Raw genomic sequence first — 20,399 nt, 5'->3', positions numbered from 1 at the left:
CTGAACACTGAACACACTGAACACACTGAACACACTGAACACAGCCCCTGACTCCTGGCCACGACTTGTCAGTGTTGTGAAGACAGGTGAGCTGAGTGAGGCTGGAGTGCTGCACAAAATATACTGGGGTATGGGGGTTTATTCTTCTAGTTCTACTCACCTTTACCCTTGAAGTGTACTCTGGACCTTGAAAAAAACAGTCATAAATTGTGTGAGTAAGCTAATTTTTACACAAGCCCCTCCTGATCTTTATTCCTCTTTTTCTACTGGAATACGTTTTCCTGAAATTCTTTTATTATCCCTTATTTAGCTGATAAAATACAGAATAGAATATCCACTCACTCATCTTCATGGGCTGTGTCACCACAATGGAAAGGATTCCATCCTTTTTTTATGGTCAGGGAGTATCCTGTGTCTGCAACCTTTGATAAATCTCCTGAGTTCCTTGACTAAGGGTCAGAGTTCATGACCTGCTTCTGAAAAAGCAGAAGGAAAGTTGGAAATGGGGTTGGAGAGATACAGGCAATCCCAGCCACCATCACCTCCTTCTTTGGAGTGGGAGCAGAGCCTGGGACCTGCAGCTTTTGCTGGCCTGGGACATTCCCCTCCAGTAGCATATTATTTGATATACCCCCAAACCCTCCTTAGTCAGCAACTGGAGAAAGGGGAGTACTGAGAGTCTGAAAAAAGGGGATCAGGACAGGGATGTGAAATCTGGAATAGCTGATTCTCATTATTTCAGGTAAAGGCAAAATGCACTGTTTCCTCTTGCAGAGCTTTGCCTCCATTGCCTTGCACTGCTATTTGTGTCAACAACATGTGATTTTAAAACTCTGGTCACATCAAAGCTTGCCTGTGGTGCTGGTGACACAGGACTTTTCACTTTGCCTTTTTACTGAGTGCAGAGTCTTTGCTGCTCCACACCTGTGGGGAAGCAGCAAGGCAGGAACCAGACAGCACAGGGCAGAGACATCAGCCTGTATGCTCAGTAGCCTAAAAGCAATCCTCATGCTGCCCTGTGACCTGGCTGGATCTTGTGAGCCACATGCTGCTTCTCTTACATATTGTGAAACATTTAATATCTATGAGGTAAAGAGAGGAAATGTGCTGGTTTGGGGACCTACATACCTGTTTGAACAAGGTAGAACATGCCTTTCACAAAATAAAACTTAACTACATGCTTCACATGTAACATTCTTATGTGTAACTTTCTTAAGCAGTAATAAATCATAGAATCATAAAATGTTAAGGGTTGGAAGGGACCTTAGAGATCATCTAATCCCCTGCCATGGGCAGGGACACCTCCCACTAGACCAGGTTGCTCAAAGCCTTATCAACCTGGCTTTGAACATTAACAGGGATGGGGCATTTACAGCCTCTTCCAGTGTCTCATCATCCTCACAGTAAAAAATGTCGCCCTACAATTTAACCTGAATTTCTCTTCTTTCAGTCTGTACCTATTACTCCTTGTTCTTTCACTACAGTTCCTAAGAGTCCCTGTCCATCTTCCCTGTAGTGCCCTTCAGATGCTGGAACGTTGTTGTGAGGTCTCCACGCAACCTTCTCCAGGCTGAGCAGCCCTAACTTGTTTAGCCTGTCTCGCAGGGGAAGAGCTCCAGTCCTGTTATCAGCTTCCTGGACTTGCTCCCACAGCTCCATGTCCTCCTTATTCTGGGAACACCAGAGCTGGATGCAGCACTCCAGATGGGGTCTCATGAGACCAGAGGTGTAGAATCACCTCCTCCAACCTGCTAGCCATGCTGCTTTTGGTGCAGCCCAGGGCACAGCTGGCTTTGCGTGAGCACTCCCTGTTGGCTCATGACAGGTTTTTCATCAACCTTCACATCCAAGTCTTATTCTGCAGGGCTGCTCTCAATCCCTTCTCTGCCCAGCCTGCAGGTGTGTCTGGGATTGCTGTGACCCAGGTACAGGACCTTGCACTTTGCTTCATTCAAACATCAGAAGGTTTGCATCAGCCCACTTCTCAAGCCTGTCAGGGTCTCTCCAAGGGCATCCTTTCCCTCCAACGTGCCACCTGCACCACACAGCTTGGTGTCATCAGCAAACTTGCTGAGGATGCACTTGATCCCACTTTCATCATCATCATCATCATCATCATCATCATCATCATCATTATTATTATTATTATTATTATTATTATTTGGAAAAATACAAACTAGTACATGTGCTTTATTTTCACTACCCGTACACGGAAAACAAGACATCCTGTGTGAGTGTCTTTACCACTGAGTCCAAGTGCATGTGCAAACAGACTTGAAACTGGGCCAGCAAATTAAGGTTTCTGCACATTTATTTTTTTTTTATGTTAACTTCTCCCTCATTTTTGTTATAAAAATCCGAAAAATCAAACTACTCTTGGCCTCCTTTAAATTTGTTGTCATTCTCACACTTAGGCAGTGAAGTTGTTCTATAGGGTAGCAGTTCAAGGGAGTATCCAAATGGCATTTGTAGGCGCACACCATCCTCACATGAGAGAGAGAATCTGACCCAGAACTGGTATCTCCTCAGCCTGGGGTTCTCATCACCATTATCATGGGGCTGGGTCTACCCTCTGTGTCCTGTCTCTCACTCTATCACATGGTGATGCCTCAAGCCTGCACTGTGTGTTCCTGTCCCTGTACCAGGCACCTCTTTCTATTACATAGGATCAAGATAAGTCTCTGAGTTCAGTGTGTGCCCCTTCCACTCCTGGGCACATTTTTAGTTTGGTCTCAGTGCCTTACCTGCCTAAAATAAAAGGTGTGAGTTTAAGGTTTTATGCACTTTGTAAATGAGAGCTTCTGGCAATGGATCAGATCAAATAAAAGAAGTCAATATTGTATTCACGGCTTTATTATATTACTTTGAATGTTATTAATTTTTTTTAAAATATGACAAACCATCTTCTCTTAGCAAAGCATGTTATTTTTGTTCTTCAACTGAATTGTTTTATGTAACCATATCCCTTAAGCATTCATAAACATTAATGAAATTATAATTTTAATGGTGCATTCTAGGTAATAGATGCAAGGCAGAAGACACTGCTGGATGTAATAGAATAATCCAGGTCCTGGCTGAAAAATACCCAGAATTTAAAAACTGTGTCTGCACTACAGATAATATCTGTAGCATCACAACTTTGCTTGGGAAATGGTGCAGCATTAGTAAAGGTAACTAAGCATAAAGTTATAATTATGAAGACCAAACCCAGTAATTTTATAACTATCATTTTAAGTGGATTCAACTTTCTTTGCATATTCTCAAGTCTGATGAATGCCTCCAAAAATTAGTTTTGTCTTTTCTATGATATTCACACTCCAGTATGTGTATGAAAGAAATGCCACAAGCAAAAATGAAAAAATATTTGTAAGAAATTGAAATGGCTTCTAAAACTCTTGTTGAATCCACTGGAAAGCAAGAGTGAATACACAGTGTGTGTTGAGGGCTACTCATTGCCCAGGGAGATTTGAGAGCCACTTGATCCAAGTTGTGTATTTAGAGAGACATCCAGTACCTTCTGATTGGGAGAATGAGTGAATGGGGATGCACAGGGGTGCAGTTGTGTCACACTAATTTGCAGGAGGACCTTTACTACATCTAGGACAGGCTACTGGATGTGTGAAACATAGTCACCACCTCCATAAAGCTATACATAATATTTTAAAAACTCTTTTAAAAATTCTCAGGTGATCAATGGGCCCACTCCCCTCATTTTTTTTTTAATTTTTTTTTTTTTTTTTTGAGAACTCTTATCCCTGCAGAAAACCTATCTCTGTAATTGAGAATTACTTGGTATATGAAGAAATTGTAATTTCTTGTCCAAAGTCTCCTGGCATAATAATTAGCAAAGCTGACACAAGAGAGCTAAAATCAGCCAGTGAATGAGAAATGAGAGACTGCAAAGTAAGTTTCAAAGTGATTCCTGGCACTGATCCATCACACCCTATTGGCATCACACAGCATTCATCATACAGTACTAGAATATATGGTCTTATTGCAGAGGGAATAATAACACCCTGATCTGCCCCAAACTCCTTGCCCCAAACAAGAAGGATGGATATCTGAAACCTGATATTGATGTCATTGGAGCACTTGCTTTTGCTTCTAGCAAAAAGATGTAATGTTGTATTTTTTTGCCAACTGAGATTACATTTATCTTCACTGTAGAAACAAGTTTGGATGGACTTAGTGCTGAACTTACCTACAAAGGACAGCATATGGTGTTGCTATGCACTTTCAGGAGCAATTCTCTCTGTCTAACTTAAATTACTATTTTAGGTAATGAATCAAGCATCTTCTGGAATTGTCATTCTCTCTTTAAAAATTATGCATTTGCTTAAAATCATAATCCATGATATGTCAAAACTGAAGGTGGTTAAAATTATGTGAAGCTAAACTTTTTATGCAATAATTTTAGGGAATATTTTTACTACTGTTTTGCAGCTGGACTGTCAGAGTGGACTGTACTATACAGCTAACAGCTTCTAGTAAACATGAGAAAGATTCATTAGTTTGTAAGACTCTGAAATTATTATGTCTTTACACACAGATCAGAATTAAACTAGAGCTATATGACTCATTGAGACAAGTACCCTTTCCCTGAATTTTTGTGCTATGATGATGCATATTCTCAAGTCTGATAAATGCCCCCAAAAATTAGTTTTGTCTTTTCTATGATATTCACACTCCAGTTATCCATCATCCATTTGGTTTATAACTGTGTTTGTACCTATTTCTACAGACTATTTGGAGTCTTTCTCGAGGTCAGACACTGAACTGAGTGTTTGGCATCACAGAAACCCTGAAGACCAAAGAAGCTTTGAGGAGCTGGAGAGCGACTGCAGCAGCGCAGAGCAGCGCTGTAGAGCGGAGCCTCGCTGCTCTGCCGCGTACAGGAGCTTCCAGCGTGTGTGCCAGGCAGCTGCAGACACCTGCAGCTTCCCCGTGCCTGGAAAGTGTTTGTTAGCCTGGAAAGAACTGAGGAAAACAGTTCTGGGAAAGTGCACGTGCTCAGAGCCGCTTCAGACGAGATGCGTTAAAATCTGGAAGGGAATATTTAACAACCCGTGTTTACAATACTCTCAGGAAAGCCAAGCCTCAGGAGCTAGTGAAAGTGATGGCAGTGATGATGACTATAATGCTGATGTTGATGGTGAGAAAAATCTGGTCACTGACACAGGTTAGTGCTATTCCAGCAGTCTGAATGTTTAGTACATAACAGTAGTGTCCACAGTCTACAAAAAAAAAAGGTTTTCTTGCCCATTTGCAATTCAACATTGAAAACAAGATCATTTTAGGAGATTTATTTATAAATAAATTCATAATCTGTAAGAAAATGATAGTCTGAGTGCAAATACTGTTGTCATTCAATGTGTTAATTTGATACAATCTAATCTAAATCAGCCAGTTTTAATTTTTCACTATAACTAGACACAGTATAAGATCAATAAAAATAATCTTTGAATAGCAAAAATTGTCTGCCAGCCTTGACTTCAGTCCATGACAAGTTGTTAGTTGAACTTGGAAACTGGACCACTGATAAACACATTAAGGCCTCTGGCTTTTATTTATTCACAAGAAATCTGACTTCATAATGCACTGAGAAGCTCTAAAAAACTCTTCTGGAGTTCATAGGTTCTATAATTATGTAAAAAACATTAGCAGCAGCCTTTAATAAACTGTGCTTTGACCCTAAAACATATGAATGTATGCAATAGAGGGTTTAGAATTTGTTAGTGGGTTCTGTTCGGTCAAACCAATTTGTTTTATCCTTTATTTTCACTCCTGGCACTATGCCAGCAAGACAGCCAATACTTAAGTGTTAAAAAGCAAAGATATTATTTACAGTTTATGCCTGTATCTGTATCTTTTACTTCTAGACAATATTAGTATGGAAACAAAATTGCAATGGGGTTTATCTGCTCTCTCCAAACAAGGTAAGGCTGAATTTACTGATGAATCCTAATAAATAATTTTATCTCTGTTTTCAGACAGTATATGATGTACCTTCAGATTAAAATTAATCCTTTTCATTCAAATGGATGAGCAGGGGGTTAATAGATCCAATATATTTTCAGCTAAGGTACTGGATAGAGAAGAACCCAAAAATGTAACAGGCAACAATCAAGTAATGTAAATATAAATCAGCTAACAATCATGATTCTGTCAAATTTACAGAGGCAAATCTTATCCCATAAGCATTTTAGGGTCTAGAATTTTCTAGATATTTTGGAAGGTTTATTTCACAGTTTGGAAATATCTAAACTGATATTAATAGCAAAAAAATGCCATTTATATTCTCTTCTTCATTACTTATTACATAGCCTAGCAGAAGACTGCACACTGGAGATTTCAGCAGTTTCACGAGGGTGGCTTGTGAGCACCAAGCAGTGCAAGAAAGAAGTGTGAAGTTACTCACTAGGCTTAAAAGCAGTAATGCTAGGAGAGCTGTGTCAGAGTTTTGGGAATCAATCTTGATTTACTGGGAATGTTGTAGACAGGATACCTACCAGTCATCACTTGAGAAACATGCTCTTGAGATTTTATTTTAAAACCTGTTATTCTTTTTAGTGTACACAACAAACAGAAGCTGTTTGGATGTGAACAGGGAGTGCATTGAAGATGAAGTGTGTAACAAACAGTTGTCCCTATACCTTAAAGTTTGCTCAGTAAATAAGAAATGCAATGTGGAAGGATGTCAAGCAGCCATAAGGTTCTTCTATCGAAATATGCCTTTTGAAGTTGCCCAAATGATGATATTTTGTGACTGCATCCAGCATGATGAATCCTGCCACAGAGCCAAAGAACTTCTCCATGGCAAGCCCTGTGCAGTTACTGTAGTTCCACCCCCATCATGTCTGAATGTAATCCGCATGTGTGAAGAGAATGAGTCATGCAGGTGAGTATTTTGCCCACTAAGGTGCTTTAGAATAATGATTTGGTCAAACCATTTTTATTATACTCTTTATATCTCAGCTATAACAAAATTATTTTCTGTACTGTATCTGCTGTGTTTGACATCTTCACAGATGTTTGCACCAACTGTGGTAATTCCAGAAGTAATACCACAAGTAAACTGAAATGATTAATTTTCAGAAAGGTTTGGAAACTAATGTGGGCTTTTCTTCTGCCTGTGTCAAGACACTTAACACTGTTTCTGCTGGACAAACTATGCTATTGAATATTTTCATTACCACTTTCTTCAGATAACACCTGCCTGTCTGCACCTTTGCCCTCCAGCAATTTGCACAAGGTGTGCCACAGACCAGACAAAGTTTGTTTGGTAAAAGTAATTACCTTTCAAGAGCAGAGTCTGACCCTTTGTACTCAGCAGCCGTGCAAACAACTTGGCCTGTTCAAAAAACTTCTGTCTTATTGTCTTCATCTCAAGGATACTTGCAAAAACCTTTCAAAAATCTGGCCTGAAGCATGCACAGACCACCAAACTCATGAAGGATAATGCCTTTTCAAAGTTTCTTTTATATTTTTAAAACATACAACAGGACTACCCATACTTGTAGTTCAACTTCATTGCCTCCTTTTATGGATGGTCAATTGGCCCATTTTGTTTTTCGTGTAGTCACCTTGTGGATTAGGGTTGAATTTTACCTCAAAAATTGTGCTCAAATTAACCTTCAGTCAATAAACCAGGAGGCCAAGAGATGGTTTTGGGTTTGTGCAGATTACTTAGATTGCTGTCGGTGAGATCGACCAAAGGGCCAGAAATATATGTCTGTACATGTAAGGTCATAATGGCTGAATTCCTCATCATTTTGGGAACATTAACGTTTCTCTGGCATTGACAATAAATGCATACAATTAGCAAAATTAGTCTGTGAATTATGGCTAGTCACATCCATAAATCATGAAGTGAATGAAAATAATTCCATTAAAGCAGAGGTGGCATCTGCTTTGAAACCTTTACTTTTGAATGAAAATATGTACAAAAATTTTCTAGCCTGTATTGCAACAGTCCACACTTTTCCATGTGACATGCTTGTGAACACAATATCAACAGAAAGTTAATAACATATCTATATGATTAAGGAAGAATATTGTAATAACTTAACGTACAATATACTAGACTTTACCTTTATCATCCTCTAAAATTTAATGACAGATTTGTTTTTAATTTCTACATATTTTTTAGTTAATTTATAATGGGTATATTCTGTTGTAATATACAGTGCATTAAAGGCCAATTTTGTTCCATCCTAACAGCAAATAAAAAGAAATAATTTGAGATTATTGAACTTGGTGACAAGTTAATTATTTATGTAATTTATCTTTGCTATCAATTCATCTTTAAGTTTACTGAATTACTTGTACTTTTTCCTGAGCCTTGGACACTTTGTATTTGTTAGCATTTGGGTGGCCAAGGGGTTGACATTGGATGTAGATTATTTAACGCAAAATAAGATGAACGTTTATTCTTCGTTCACACTGCTCAAAAACTTATCCACTAGAACAGCACCTGCTGTAGTTTCATTGTGATGACTGGTCTAATTCCTATATTCATATTTCTTCTCTGAATATCTGATATTGTTGGAATTCATACTGTTTTTTTACTGGACTCTGGGCAACAGGTGCTGATTAGAAGTGCAGTTTTTGTCAAAATTTATATCAGCTATCACTGAATATTGCGATTTTTAAGGCTTAAATGCTACCTTGGAAATACACTCTCTTTTAGTGGTATTCATTAAATGTCTTTTTATGAAATCACAGTTGTTGAAGAGTCATTGTACACTTCTTTTGCTTTTCTTTTTTTTTTACCCCTACCAGGAAAAAATACACAACTTTTCGGTCAAAGTGTTGGAGACATGTGACAAAAAAATGCTATAATGATGAAGCTTGTCTTGAAACTTTAATCAGGGATGACATGCCCTGTTCTGCCAACGCTGATTGCAAAGAAGCCTACATCAGCAACTGGGGCACGATGCTGCACATGGAGTGCACCTGCCAGAATTTGCCTCCTGTGGAGCAGCCTTTGTGTGAGCTCTTCCATCACATGCTGCACAGCAAATCCTGCTTCAGTGACTTACGTGAGTAACGCTTACAGCTTTACAGAATAATTAGTTTTAAAGAGAATTAAGATGCTGATTTGCATCAAATCTTTACTATATCTTTGCTACCATTGGTTTCAGCGATATTTCCAGATGAAGGCTTTTTAAAATCCAAATCAAAACAAAAATTGGACACACATTTTTATTCCTCTGGTCTGGGGAAAAAGTTATAATAGTAGTAAACCAATGGAATTGACTACGTGTCTCATTATTTGAATTTTCTGAAATAAAGAAGCAATTTCTAGAGTCTATTTTAATATGCAGATTGGAATACTCCAAAGCCTTCTTGTTCTTGGCTTAATGATGTACTTTGGTACACTTTTTTTACAAATAATATGAAGTAGCATTTGGTTTTTCTTTCTTTTCTTCTTGGAGTCTGAATTTTAGTAAACCTTACATGTAATTAGCAACAGAATTCATTCTGCAGAAAATAGCTTCAAATGTTTAAAGTAGGCTTTAGGATTTGGTCTTCAGTGAAAAAACTGGGTTAAATTGAGATGAAATATAGGTACTTTCTCAGAACCAGTAATGGTTTTCATGTGCTTAATTAGCTAATTATTGTTGTTAAAGATACATGTCCTTGCCAAGCCTTTGGTTAAGAGAATTGTTAATGCAATAAACAGCAATATTAATGTTTTAGTATGAATCTGCAAAGTGCCTTCAAAGCAAAGCTCCTCTGTCCCCACGTACTGTGCCATGGGTCACATCACAGGATGGTTTTCAATCATAGGGCAGTTCCTGATCTCCTGCAGCATAAACTGAACCTGGAGGTTCATCTGCAGCCTTTGCAGTGCTCCAGCTGCATGCAGACATCTGGTCCATCAACCAGATCAAAGACCAAAAGTATTCTCTTCTCCTCAAATCCCTGACTTATCACACCCACTACTTTGCAATTTAAATCATCTTAGGATATGTTACTCGCCAGTGCATCATGCCCTATGCCAGCTTCTACATGTGTACTCTAAAATTATATATATTCTTAAACTAACCTGGAAGAGGTGACGATACCTAAAGATTTAAATGAAAAGAAATGGTTATTTCATAGTTTTATCTGATGGACAGTACTTTGAAAGCATATATGAATTGGGTGCATGCATTTCATTGAATGAAGTGGCTACTCTTTTAGTTCTAAAAACCAAAACTGTCCCACTGATAAGGGTGTCATTTTTTTTCGTGTCACTCAAAGGCTACCCAAAAATTAAAATCAAGTTGCTGAAACATTGTTCTTAGTTTAGTTAATCATTACTCAAATCCAGTCTCTGAGAAAATACTAAAAATCTTATAACAACTCCCCTGGAAAAGTGATAATGTAACACTGCTAGACTTGAGACTTCTAGCAGTGATTTTGCTGATGAATATTATTTCCTTGCTTGCTTTAGAGCTGAATTTAACAGTCAAAATGAGTGAACACATCACCATGCTAGTTATTTCTTAACCTACAAAGCAAAAGAATGATCCTCATGTCTGAATAATCAAATAATTGCTGACGAGCTTTTGCCATGCCCTGAAGCAGTCTTAGGATAAAATGGTTTGAGGGTTTTTGTGATTGAAACTTCCCTAACCTAATTACGACTGAAGAACAGAAGCTTATATTTCTTGTGTCGTACAACAATTTCCTGGTGGTTAAACAAAAAATTCAGGGATCCAGAGCCTTTGGTGGATCAGTACATACTCCACTGAACACTTTCAGCTTATTGTTATTCTTGCTTTATTTGTTTTGTTTTTTTCCCCTAGATATTTGATTGTAGTGCAGCTAAACTGATGGTGGTGATTATGGGTTTTATTATAAAGCATGTTTTTAATGCCATTCTCTGTGTGGCAGTACAGAGATGTGTACAGAGTGACTACTCTGTTGCAGGACCCACCCAGCCCCATCTGCTGAGTTATTCCTCTGGCCTGGTGGTGATCTTTGGCAGACTTTCACTCTTACAATGGCAATGATCTTAAACTCTGAAACATTTCTGAATGGGTAAATACCCAGGATTTGGAAAGGGGGTCTTTGCCTCCAGAACTGCTGTGAACAGACCCAGCAGCGGTGTTTACACCATGTTATCTTCCTACTCTTGCATGGCATTGCCTTTGCTGCAAGTGTTTGCTTTCGAGGCTGTGCTCACAGGATTGCATTTGCTGCAGACTCAGTAAAAGGCAAGAATTGTGACTGCTGCTGTATGAAGCAGAAGCACAGTTGAATCATTGCCAATGTAGGATCAGTGTCTCAACGGGGATAAGCAAAAATGTCAGTGAGGGAAAGAAAAAATTTAAGTTTCCAAAATATTTTCTCTCTGAATTGTATTTTTGGATTTCACAGAAAAAAACCAAAACAAATTACAGGTAGATTTAGTCCATTGTTATTTGGACAATGTTCCAAGCTGCAAATGTGAGCCTTTCTTATATTAAAAAATTTCTCAGCTTTCTGTTCATGTGATTAACCAGACGTATCCTTGTATGGGTTAGGCTCCTACTCTGTAAACTACCTAAGTAAACCTCCTATTTTTAATTTCAACAGAAGATATGTATTTTCAGGTATATTCGTGAAATTATGCCCACTGAGACAACAGGCCCTTGTGAAAAAATTTGTTGATGTCTAGAAATGGAGCTGGAGGATAAACTCTTCCTTGTGGAAATTCTATATTCTATATTGGTTTGGTGGACATAATTCTTTTGGCGGGCCTATTTTTAAAACAGTTCATGTGAAAAGAGAATTTAAGCTGTTTTGTTGCAGAGAATATTTTCAAAGCTTGTCATCCATAAGGAAAACTGAGGTGGAACAGGAAGAACTGCTTTGCATTCAGTCAATTTGTTCAACTATCAGTAAACAGTATTTTTGAATAGCTCCCTTTATAAATTCTGTGGCTGTTATCAAAGTATCAAACAATATTCATGTTATATTATTATTTTAAAGTAATATTTTGAATGGATATTTTCTTTCCAATATCCAGGTCAAATTTCTATTCGGAAGAAAGGTTTTCACTGGGTAAATACAGAAATGGCAGGGGAAAGGATTTCTGGAGCACAGCTCCATTCTTCTGCAATTAATGGTGAGTTTGGGCAAGTCACTCCATGATTTCCACAGCAATGCTCTTGAGATATCCCTCATGTATGATAGAAGAGACCAAAGGCTGGTCCCTTGGGTAGATTCAGGCAAGTGGACTTGACCTGTTGCTCATTCATTTGGTCTGGAAATCTCCCTATCTGTTTGGCTTAACTTACATATCCACAAAATAAAGTTAATCAGACTGAACCAATTACTCTGATAAATGGCTTTGAAATAGATGTCTCACAATCAGTGTACTATAATTGGGGAAAATTAAGCTATTAAGCCTGCCAGAGCCTGACTATCTGTACAGTCATTAGAGAGTAGCAGTCATAATGTGTAATACAAATTATTATTTTTGGTGTAACACCTACTTCAATCTCTCTTGACTTGCTCTAGTAGTTACAACAAAATGAGAAGCCACAGTAAGTGGTCTGAGAAGGGGCTTGTGTTACACTCCATCAGACTCCACCTCCTAAAACAGCAGAAGGGCACACAGTTTCCCATGGGCTGAAGAGCTGCAGCTATTTTTATTTCCATGCATTTACAGTAAGAAATTAAGCAACATAAAGTTAAAGGATATTGAATTAATATACAAATGTTTTCATTGCTGAAATAATATTATTTTATATTTCCTTTTGAGGGGCCCAATTACAGAGAACACTAAAGAGCTTAATGCACAAATATCACCTCTAATGAGAGTGACCTGTTATACCTTGTGCAGGGCAGATTACAATTCTCCAGACAATACTACAAATTAGTTCCCAGAACTGTTCATACAGAACACTTTTAACTGTGAAAAAAATAATTCAATTTCTGCATGCAGTAGAAAATAAAGTGACTTCTAACCTCTCCATCAACTATTCAACTATTCCTGAAGTGGGAAACCTGGATAAGGGATAAAAAGGATATAAAAATGGATTAAGGGAATGAGATTCCTGAGACCTGTATGTGCACAATTAAGCATTTGGCTGTAATGTTAGCATTAAAGTTACTTAAGAATCATGAATGTCATCCAAGTGCTCTGTGTAGCCAGAGAAGAAAGTCAGGGACCCTCAAAGGAAGAGTAGTCCAATCTTTTTGGATTGCATTTACTGAAAGTATTGACTTCTCCTTGCCAATTACAGAGGGAGCTTGAATCCCTAGTTGGAACAAGACCCTAGTGGTTAAATAATGCAAGTCATAATACAAGAAATTCTACACTTGAAAATGCAAAACGTGAGATATTGCACCCCTGTGACTAGTTCTAATGTAGCCCTTTTTGGTGGCTAAAATGTATTTTACATTTCACTCAGAGATTCAGATAAATATTTGCAAGAAGCAGCCTGCACCCAGTTAATTCTGTTCACATTGAAGTCTGAAAACTTTCCAAAAACCTTTCCTTGAAGTCTTAACAGAACTTTGGATGGCTTTAGAAAAATAAAAAGAATGCTGACCAGCCTAAACCATACAATAAAATACTCTTTCTATTGTAGCTGTCATGTACACGAGATGGGAACTCTAAGCCATAAAAGTCTCATAGGAAGCCAGGTCAAGAAGAAGAATTTGATTCAGGATATCTGCCTGATGGTAAAAACCATACTGCAAATTGTTTCATAAATCCCATTGCCAAAAATCTAACTCAGTGTCCTAGATTCATATGCTAATAAATATGCTTCACTCAGGCTGCAAAGGGAGTTAGCATCTTCACAAAATATTTATCTTTAAGGAAATCAAATCCCAAGAAGAATTCAGGGCACAGAGGCAAAGCAGTTAACTTGTCAAATATGGCCTTTCACATGTGCGAAGACTTTCGAAGACATTTGCTTCTTGGCTATTTTCTGCTTGAAAAACATGAGATAAAATCTGCTGATATCTCTACATTAAAATCTCAGAAGAATCCTTTACTTAGTTTTTCATTGAAAGATACAAGGAACTCTTTCACCAGATGAAATGAATGGTGTCTACAGATGAACATGCTCAGAAGAAACTCATATCTTCAGCTTTTTCTTAGTTTTATGCTTTAAAATATAGCTTACTGTTCAAAAAACACAGATTTCTCTATTTTATTCATCAGAATTGAAAATCATCCCATTGGATAAGATTGCTGTAATAGGAGTCTTTCACAATAAAAAATAAATTTAAGCATATATACATAGATTCAAATACATTTGTAAATAAATAGAACAATGGAAGTTGAAAAATTATTATTCCAGCTTTGGGTGTAAAAATGCAATACCAGGATTATGTAGAAATCTTTACTAGATTTAAACACATTCACATTCTCAGGAGGGAACAGGCCAACAGACTCATCTTTGGGCTGATACAACTCTGTTAACAAGATGTGGTGTGGGCAGAGTCAGAATCATACAAAAGTTAATGAGGCTTTTCCTGTAAGCTTGAATTTGATCACATTTTGGAAACAATTTCAAAAAGTGATAAATCAAGTAAAATTTATCTAAACTTCTAATGTGTCTACCTAATTATATGTCTTCAGCCTGGTTTTGGCTTTATCCTATGCAAATTATATCAATGAATTTACAGATCCAAGTAATTTAATAGAATGCTTCCTGCACTTTAGTTTGAAAAATTATTCATGTGAGAAGACAAGGATTTATTTTTATCACCATGGAGCTTTGAGGCAAAGCTGTGGGTTTTCTATGGAAGAGGAAGCTCGAAAGACAGAACACTTACCCTGTTCTTGTGAGATACAATAAAATTGGGCTTGACCCAAAATGGTTAAAATTTTGTCTTAGATTTTAGTGTTATCATGTATTTCCTACTGAGGAGTTTTGCTGCGCTGAGTACTTAGATAACCAAGTAATTGGTGGGTTTTATCTGTAAGTATACCAGCTGCTGTGGAAACTGAGATTAGTTCAGCTCCAGTGACTTTAATTTATAAGGTATCAAACACTGTCAGTCTGACAGTTCTATAATTGTAGAAAAAAGCCTGTGACAAGCTGCAGGTAGCCAGGAAACCTCTGAGCAGAGGCTGGGATTAATGTTTGTTGAATATGCATTAGCTATACGTAAGCAGGTAGATATACAATAGAGTAAGATTCACCAAAATCCCTTTGTTCCCTATAAAACTGAATCAACATCTCTTTTACCAGCTATTCATCAAAAAAGTAGCATTTTTTCGGATTTTGTCAAAAAAATAGAAAAAAGGTTTCAGTTGGTCATTTCAGTATTTTGTTTGATTGAAATGAAGCACCTTTTACAAATTTTATTAAAAAAAAATAACACTGTTTGCTGAAAATTTATTAGCCCATTTTTAACCATCCATGACTGTACAATTTATAATTTGTTAGCTATAATAATTTTTGTGGTGACTTACTTTAAAAGTTTCCATTTGTTTAAAATATGTGTGAAAGTCACTTTTTCACTTCAAAACAGTAAGAAACTGTTGCCCCTACAGCTGCTCCTACGTTTGTAAAAAGTTTTAAAAAAATAGCTGCATGTACAATTAAGGTTCAGAAACTAAAAAAAAAAGCCTACAAATTAGTCTTTCGCTAAAACCCATCATCTGAAAGAAATGTTGTAACTTGGGAGTTAGGCAAACTGCTGATGTAGTTTTTAATATATGTTATTAGAAGTCCTTCTCTAAGATAGACCTCACCCCTCTTTCTTCAAAGATTCAGCATATTATTTTCCAGCACGTTACTGGATTAAATGGAATGTTCCTCCCATTTGTGCAGATTGTGGTGGTTCATTGACTGCTTTCATTTTCTTACCTTGGAAAGCTTGAACTTGGGATAATTTTCAGAGAAAAAGTGAGCACCATCCTACAACAAAAGCCAGGAAGATCCAATGCCCTGCTCAGCTCCTTGTTTTCCTTGCTGTGGAATACATATTCACTCTCTCTTCCTGGGGCTGCTCCAGCATCCATACCACCTGTGCTTGTATTAGATGATACATTACACCTGCTTCATGTATGCAGTGTACACAGAAATGTCTCATTTGGGGGTTCTGTGAATATACATAACACATGGAATATATAATAGCTGATAACTTATTCAGAGACCAGAATATGACCTCTCACAGCCCAGGTAAGTGGTTCAATGATGAGTCCAGGAATCCATCTCTTTCTTAGTAAATGTTTCACTGGCTATGTAAGATGGAGAAGCTCAGGAGCAGTTAGGGCTCTCTGCATTTGAATTCCTATATAAACAAAACTTATCTGATTGTACAAAGATGACAGAATCAGTGCAACAGGAAAATCACAGAAAGGCCTCATGTTTTATGCTTGTGGCTCTGCATTTGTGAAATCATCTAACCTCCACACCTCTCCATCTTGTGTCCAGGGCTTGTATTACACTCTCAACCGAAATGTTTCCTTAAGACATTTGATCAAAACCAATGGATTCAGGGAAAAAAGTTACTCCTCCTCTGGAAAATTTGAAACAGCTCCCAGTTTTTCAACAGTTGGAATTTTTAGCACATAAGTCACCTAGGTGACTTTTTGGTGAGAAGCCTAACAGAAAAAGGAAACTCCATGGGAATGGGGCCCAGAAAAACAGTGTTAGATCCCATTTTAAGTTAATTTGATTCTAGGTGGAGTATTACTCCATACTGTAATTACAGTAATATGTGAAAAAGGAAAATTAGTCTAGTTGATAAGTAAGAGCTAAGTCTGCTCTGACACACAGAATAAAACAGACATTTTTAAATCAGTAGGGAGAATACTTAAAAATCATAGTACCAAGCTATTCCCCTGCAACAGTGAAAGGCACTGCTATACATATGAAGTGCTATTGGAGCTGGTATTTATTAAAAGAAGTCTGAAAATTATGTTGCATCAAATGGCAAAGGAAGAGTCATTCCTACCATTGACATACATCTAGGTCTTTTTCCTCCTCTTAAGTAATTTTGTCAAAATTTATAATTTAGCTCACATATGTATGATTTCCAATACAGATCTCAAGTCTGATTCTTATTACTAAAAATGCAAATATTTAATTTCTGTTTTCTGTTTTTATTTTTAGGTGAAACTGTCTACATTATTGCTTACTCCTCTTGTATAGCTCTCATCCTAGGAATAGTCCTGTTGACTCTCCTAAAGATCAGGTATTTGATAAGGATATTAATCACTGGTTCTAGAAAAGTGAAGAAACAGAAAATAAAACGTTTTGACTTAGTTAAAAGGTGGACATTCTGACTGTCTTTAAAAACAGTCCAGCATGCCCCAGTGGTGGAAAGAACTGACATTGCGGGTGTCAGCAGGGAAGAGTGAAATACGATATGTATCTACAATGCCCTCCATTCATGCAGAGATCCCAGGCTTTAGGAGGTTTCATTTCCTGTCCCATGGCAGGGAAAGGTGAAATCTGAATTCAAAAATTCTGTAAGACTACCTTCCTAGCCCCATAGCAGGCAGGGGTAATGCAAAAAGGAAATGAGAATATTCAGCATTATAACATACTTAGAAACCAAATTGTGAATGCTGCTATTGTAGTTAATATTCTTGCCAAATGCCATTTTTGCTCATAGGAGTCTGTAAACAACACTCACCATCCCTACCATCCTTTCCCTTTCCCCCCTCTCTTCCTCTGTCCCTCCCTCCATATGGGAAACTGCCCATACACCAATGCTTTAAGAAAAAAGAAATGTGCATTCACTTAGTTAAATGAACATGGCCTTTTCTTAAATGATACATTTTCTTGGACCAAATTAAATGGCCAGATTTCAAGAATTACACTGTCAGATGATAGGTAACAGAACATGATGTAGCAGGAGCTATATATAGTGGGAGGGATATTGGGTCAAATTTCATTATTAAATTCCGAGGCAGATCAAAGAGGAATTGTAGAAAAATGCAAAAGGCAAGTCAAGGATATATGGGAACACAGGCTTTCTCTTTAGGTTTGCAGTTACAGAAATATCAGCATATAAAGAAAATTCAGATTTAAAGAATACAGAAAATAGAAGAAAGAAAAATGCATTAATAACAATGAAGGGGATCATTTTATACCACAATGTTCATCATAAAAAGAAAGGAATTCTGCCACTTATTTCAATTAAGCCAAAGTTCAAACCAAAATCTGGATAGTTTATTGTTAAAAACATGCACATTCTTTGTTTTCAGAGCCTGCAGAACAAAATATGAGTCAAGAAGTCCCTCGCCAGACCATTCTTCTGAAACATTTATGGCCCATTATAAAAGTCACAAATGAACTCTGTTGCTTATGCTTTTTAAGGGTATTCCTGAAAGCCAGCCTGTTGTACATATGTGATAATAAAATATATATTAGAAAAACTACTATAAATTATGGAATTTTGTAGTTAAGCATACTAAATATTTTTTTATATTTATTAGCTTATTTTAAGCCTTTCAAAAGCTGAAAAAAGGGGTAAAAAATGGCAAAACTGTGGTATTTCTTATTTGTGTAGATTCACAGATCTCTCCTGAGCTGTACATTTCCTACATTTTTAGATGCACATAACACTGGTATAAATGCTGTATCAACAAAAGCAATCTTTGAAGCCCACCCTTTCTGATCTCAACTCATCTGGAAGAAATAAAAAAAATCCACTCAGAAACATTTTAGAGACCCGGTAAAGAGCACATATGTGGCAGTTTTTACAGCAGGCTCCCAGGTACCAAGTACCTGAAGCAGCAGTCACAACTAAGCTGCCTGGAGTTTGATGGTGGAGCTTTTGCAGGGTAGGAGAAGATCACAATTACAACCCCCTTCAGAAATAAAAAGACTTTCTGGAATAATGCTTTGACTCCAAAATGCTGTTGTTGAAACCATTTCTAATTTCTCCTCCAATATGCTTCTAAAAGAAATGCGTGAGGTTTGGCCACTTTGAATTCAATAACTTCAGAAAGCATTTTTTGGTCTGAATGCCCAGTTGATAAAGTCACTTGTTTAGGGCAGAAGTGCCTGCTTCTCAAGAGAGAAGCTATCACCCATCTCATCATCTGTTTCCTATTCATTGTCCCTAGGCAAGACCCGAAGTGCCTAATTGTCCCCTTGCACTGTCCTGGGAGTCATGGTCCCTAAACACCATTCTGGATCCCACTTTGTGACTATGAGCTCTGGATTTCTCTCTATAGCTGAGTTGTTTTGCTAGTTTTAAGCTTCTGTTTACTACCAGTGAGTTGTCTTTGTTAAATCTTTGTAACAATCTGGTTCTGATGAGCACAGAGTAATGGACTGCCATTTCTTATTCAATTGTTACCACAAATAGCTCATGTATTGTCTTGTTATAATAGCATCTGATTAATTAACTTTATTTTGAATGTGATTAGTTTTAATTTTGTTTGAATTATCACTAAATGTAACTCACCTCCAGTTTTGACCATGAGATGACTGATCTAGGAACACATCTAGTGCTAGATGACAGATGCAGGACTAGAAATAAATGTGATCAGAAAAGCAAGAATCTCTGCACTTCAGTGTGACTCTTGCTTCTGGCTTTGGTAGCTCACAAAATTATTATTGTAGAGCAAAATGTTAAGTGTGCAGTTGTGTTGGGGAGAGGCTTAGAAATCTTGAACAACTATTACAACATGGATTTTCTTTGTCTTTATTATCTGCATAAACCAAAGAAAGTCCTTTTTGTTTTGCAATCAAATGTTCTGTCCTTACTAAATCAGCATTCGGACAGAAATATAGAAACATAAAAGTGAGGTTAGTTTTTTATTCAAAAATATCTCCTTTAGCAATCCAACAATTTTTACAGTATCTGGCTTAACTCTCACCAAAGTGGTATTCATATTCTGAATTTTAAAACTTTGAAGTGGGAAGTCTTAAAACTGAAAATACTGTTGAGAATATGTTGGATAAAAACATTTAATTATACAGGAAATATACTTCTGACATGAAACCTGTGCTGGTTTTCAGTCTGACTTCAAAAACCAGTGAACCCTCTGCATCAAAAAATTTGAAGAGATCCATTTAAATTCAGATTTAACTAAACCTTGATTGACAACAACAATAAAAATTACCTTCTGTCTAGGAAACTTTTTGTTTTCTAATTATCTTATATCTAGACACTAGAAACCCATCTCATATATGTTCTTAGACACACACATGCTCACAAACAAGTATGTAAAATGTGTTTGAAACTGAAGGTATGTTACTCTGAGAGGCAGCAAGATATTTAGTGGCTATTGTGTTCTGCAATTTTACAGGCTCTCTCTTAAGAGATGACTAAAATGCTTAATGGGAAAAGTACATTCCCCCCACTCTATGTGTAAAATTAGTCTGTCTGTATCTGGGTGTTAGTTATTAAATAAAGAAATTTCTGCTGGGATGATCTGTATTCCTGTGATCCTGATTATACTCTAACTGCTTCACAGTTTTCTGAACAGAGAA

At 37.2% G+C, this 20,399-nt stretch overlaps 1 protein-coding gene across 2 annotated transcripts in view; it reads left to right on the top strand.

Annotated features, from left to right (window-relative positions):
- Positions 1 to 20,338, top strand: part of GFRAL (GDNF family receptor alpha like) — a 27,846-nt gene extending 7,508 nt beyond the window's left edge. Inside the window, exons 3-10 of one of the 2 annotated variants that reach the window (XM_015622480.1) lie at positions 3,018 to 3,170; positions 4,742 to 5,179; positions 5,880 to 5,936; positions 6,571 to 6,898; positions 8,782 to 9,041; positions 12,002 to 12,100; positions 17,061 to 17,142; positions 19,025 to 20,338. In XM_015622480.1, the coding sequence (XP_015477966.1) occupies positions 3,018 to 3,170; positions 4,742 to 5,179; positions 5,880 to 5,936; positions 6,571 to 6,898; positions 8,782 to 9,041; positions 12,002 to 12,100; positions 17,061 to 17,142; positions 19,025 to 19,082 (1,475 nt within the window). In that variant the 3' untranslated portion in view covers positions 19,083 to 20,338. Of the gene's footprint in view, positions 1 to 3,017; positions 3,171 to 4,741; positions 5,180 to 5,879; positions 5,937 to 6,570; positions 6,899 to 8,781; positions 9,042 to 12,001; positions 12,101 to 17,060; positions 17,143 to 18,160 lie in introns of both variants that reach the window. The other variant, XM_015622479.1, reaches the window with a different exon arrangement.
- Positions 20,339 to 20,399: the final 61 nt, after the last annotated feature.

This window comes from Parus major, chromosome 3, assembly GCF_001522545.3.
Source record: "Parus major isolate Abel chromosome 3, Parus_major1.1, whole genome shotgun sequence".
NCBI lineage: Eukaryota > Metazoa > Chordata > Aves > Passeriformes > Paridae > Parus > Parus major.
Note: the sequence above shows the minus strand (reverse complement) of the source record. Positions and strands in the feature narration are given on the sequence as shown.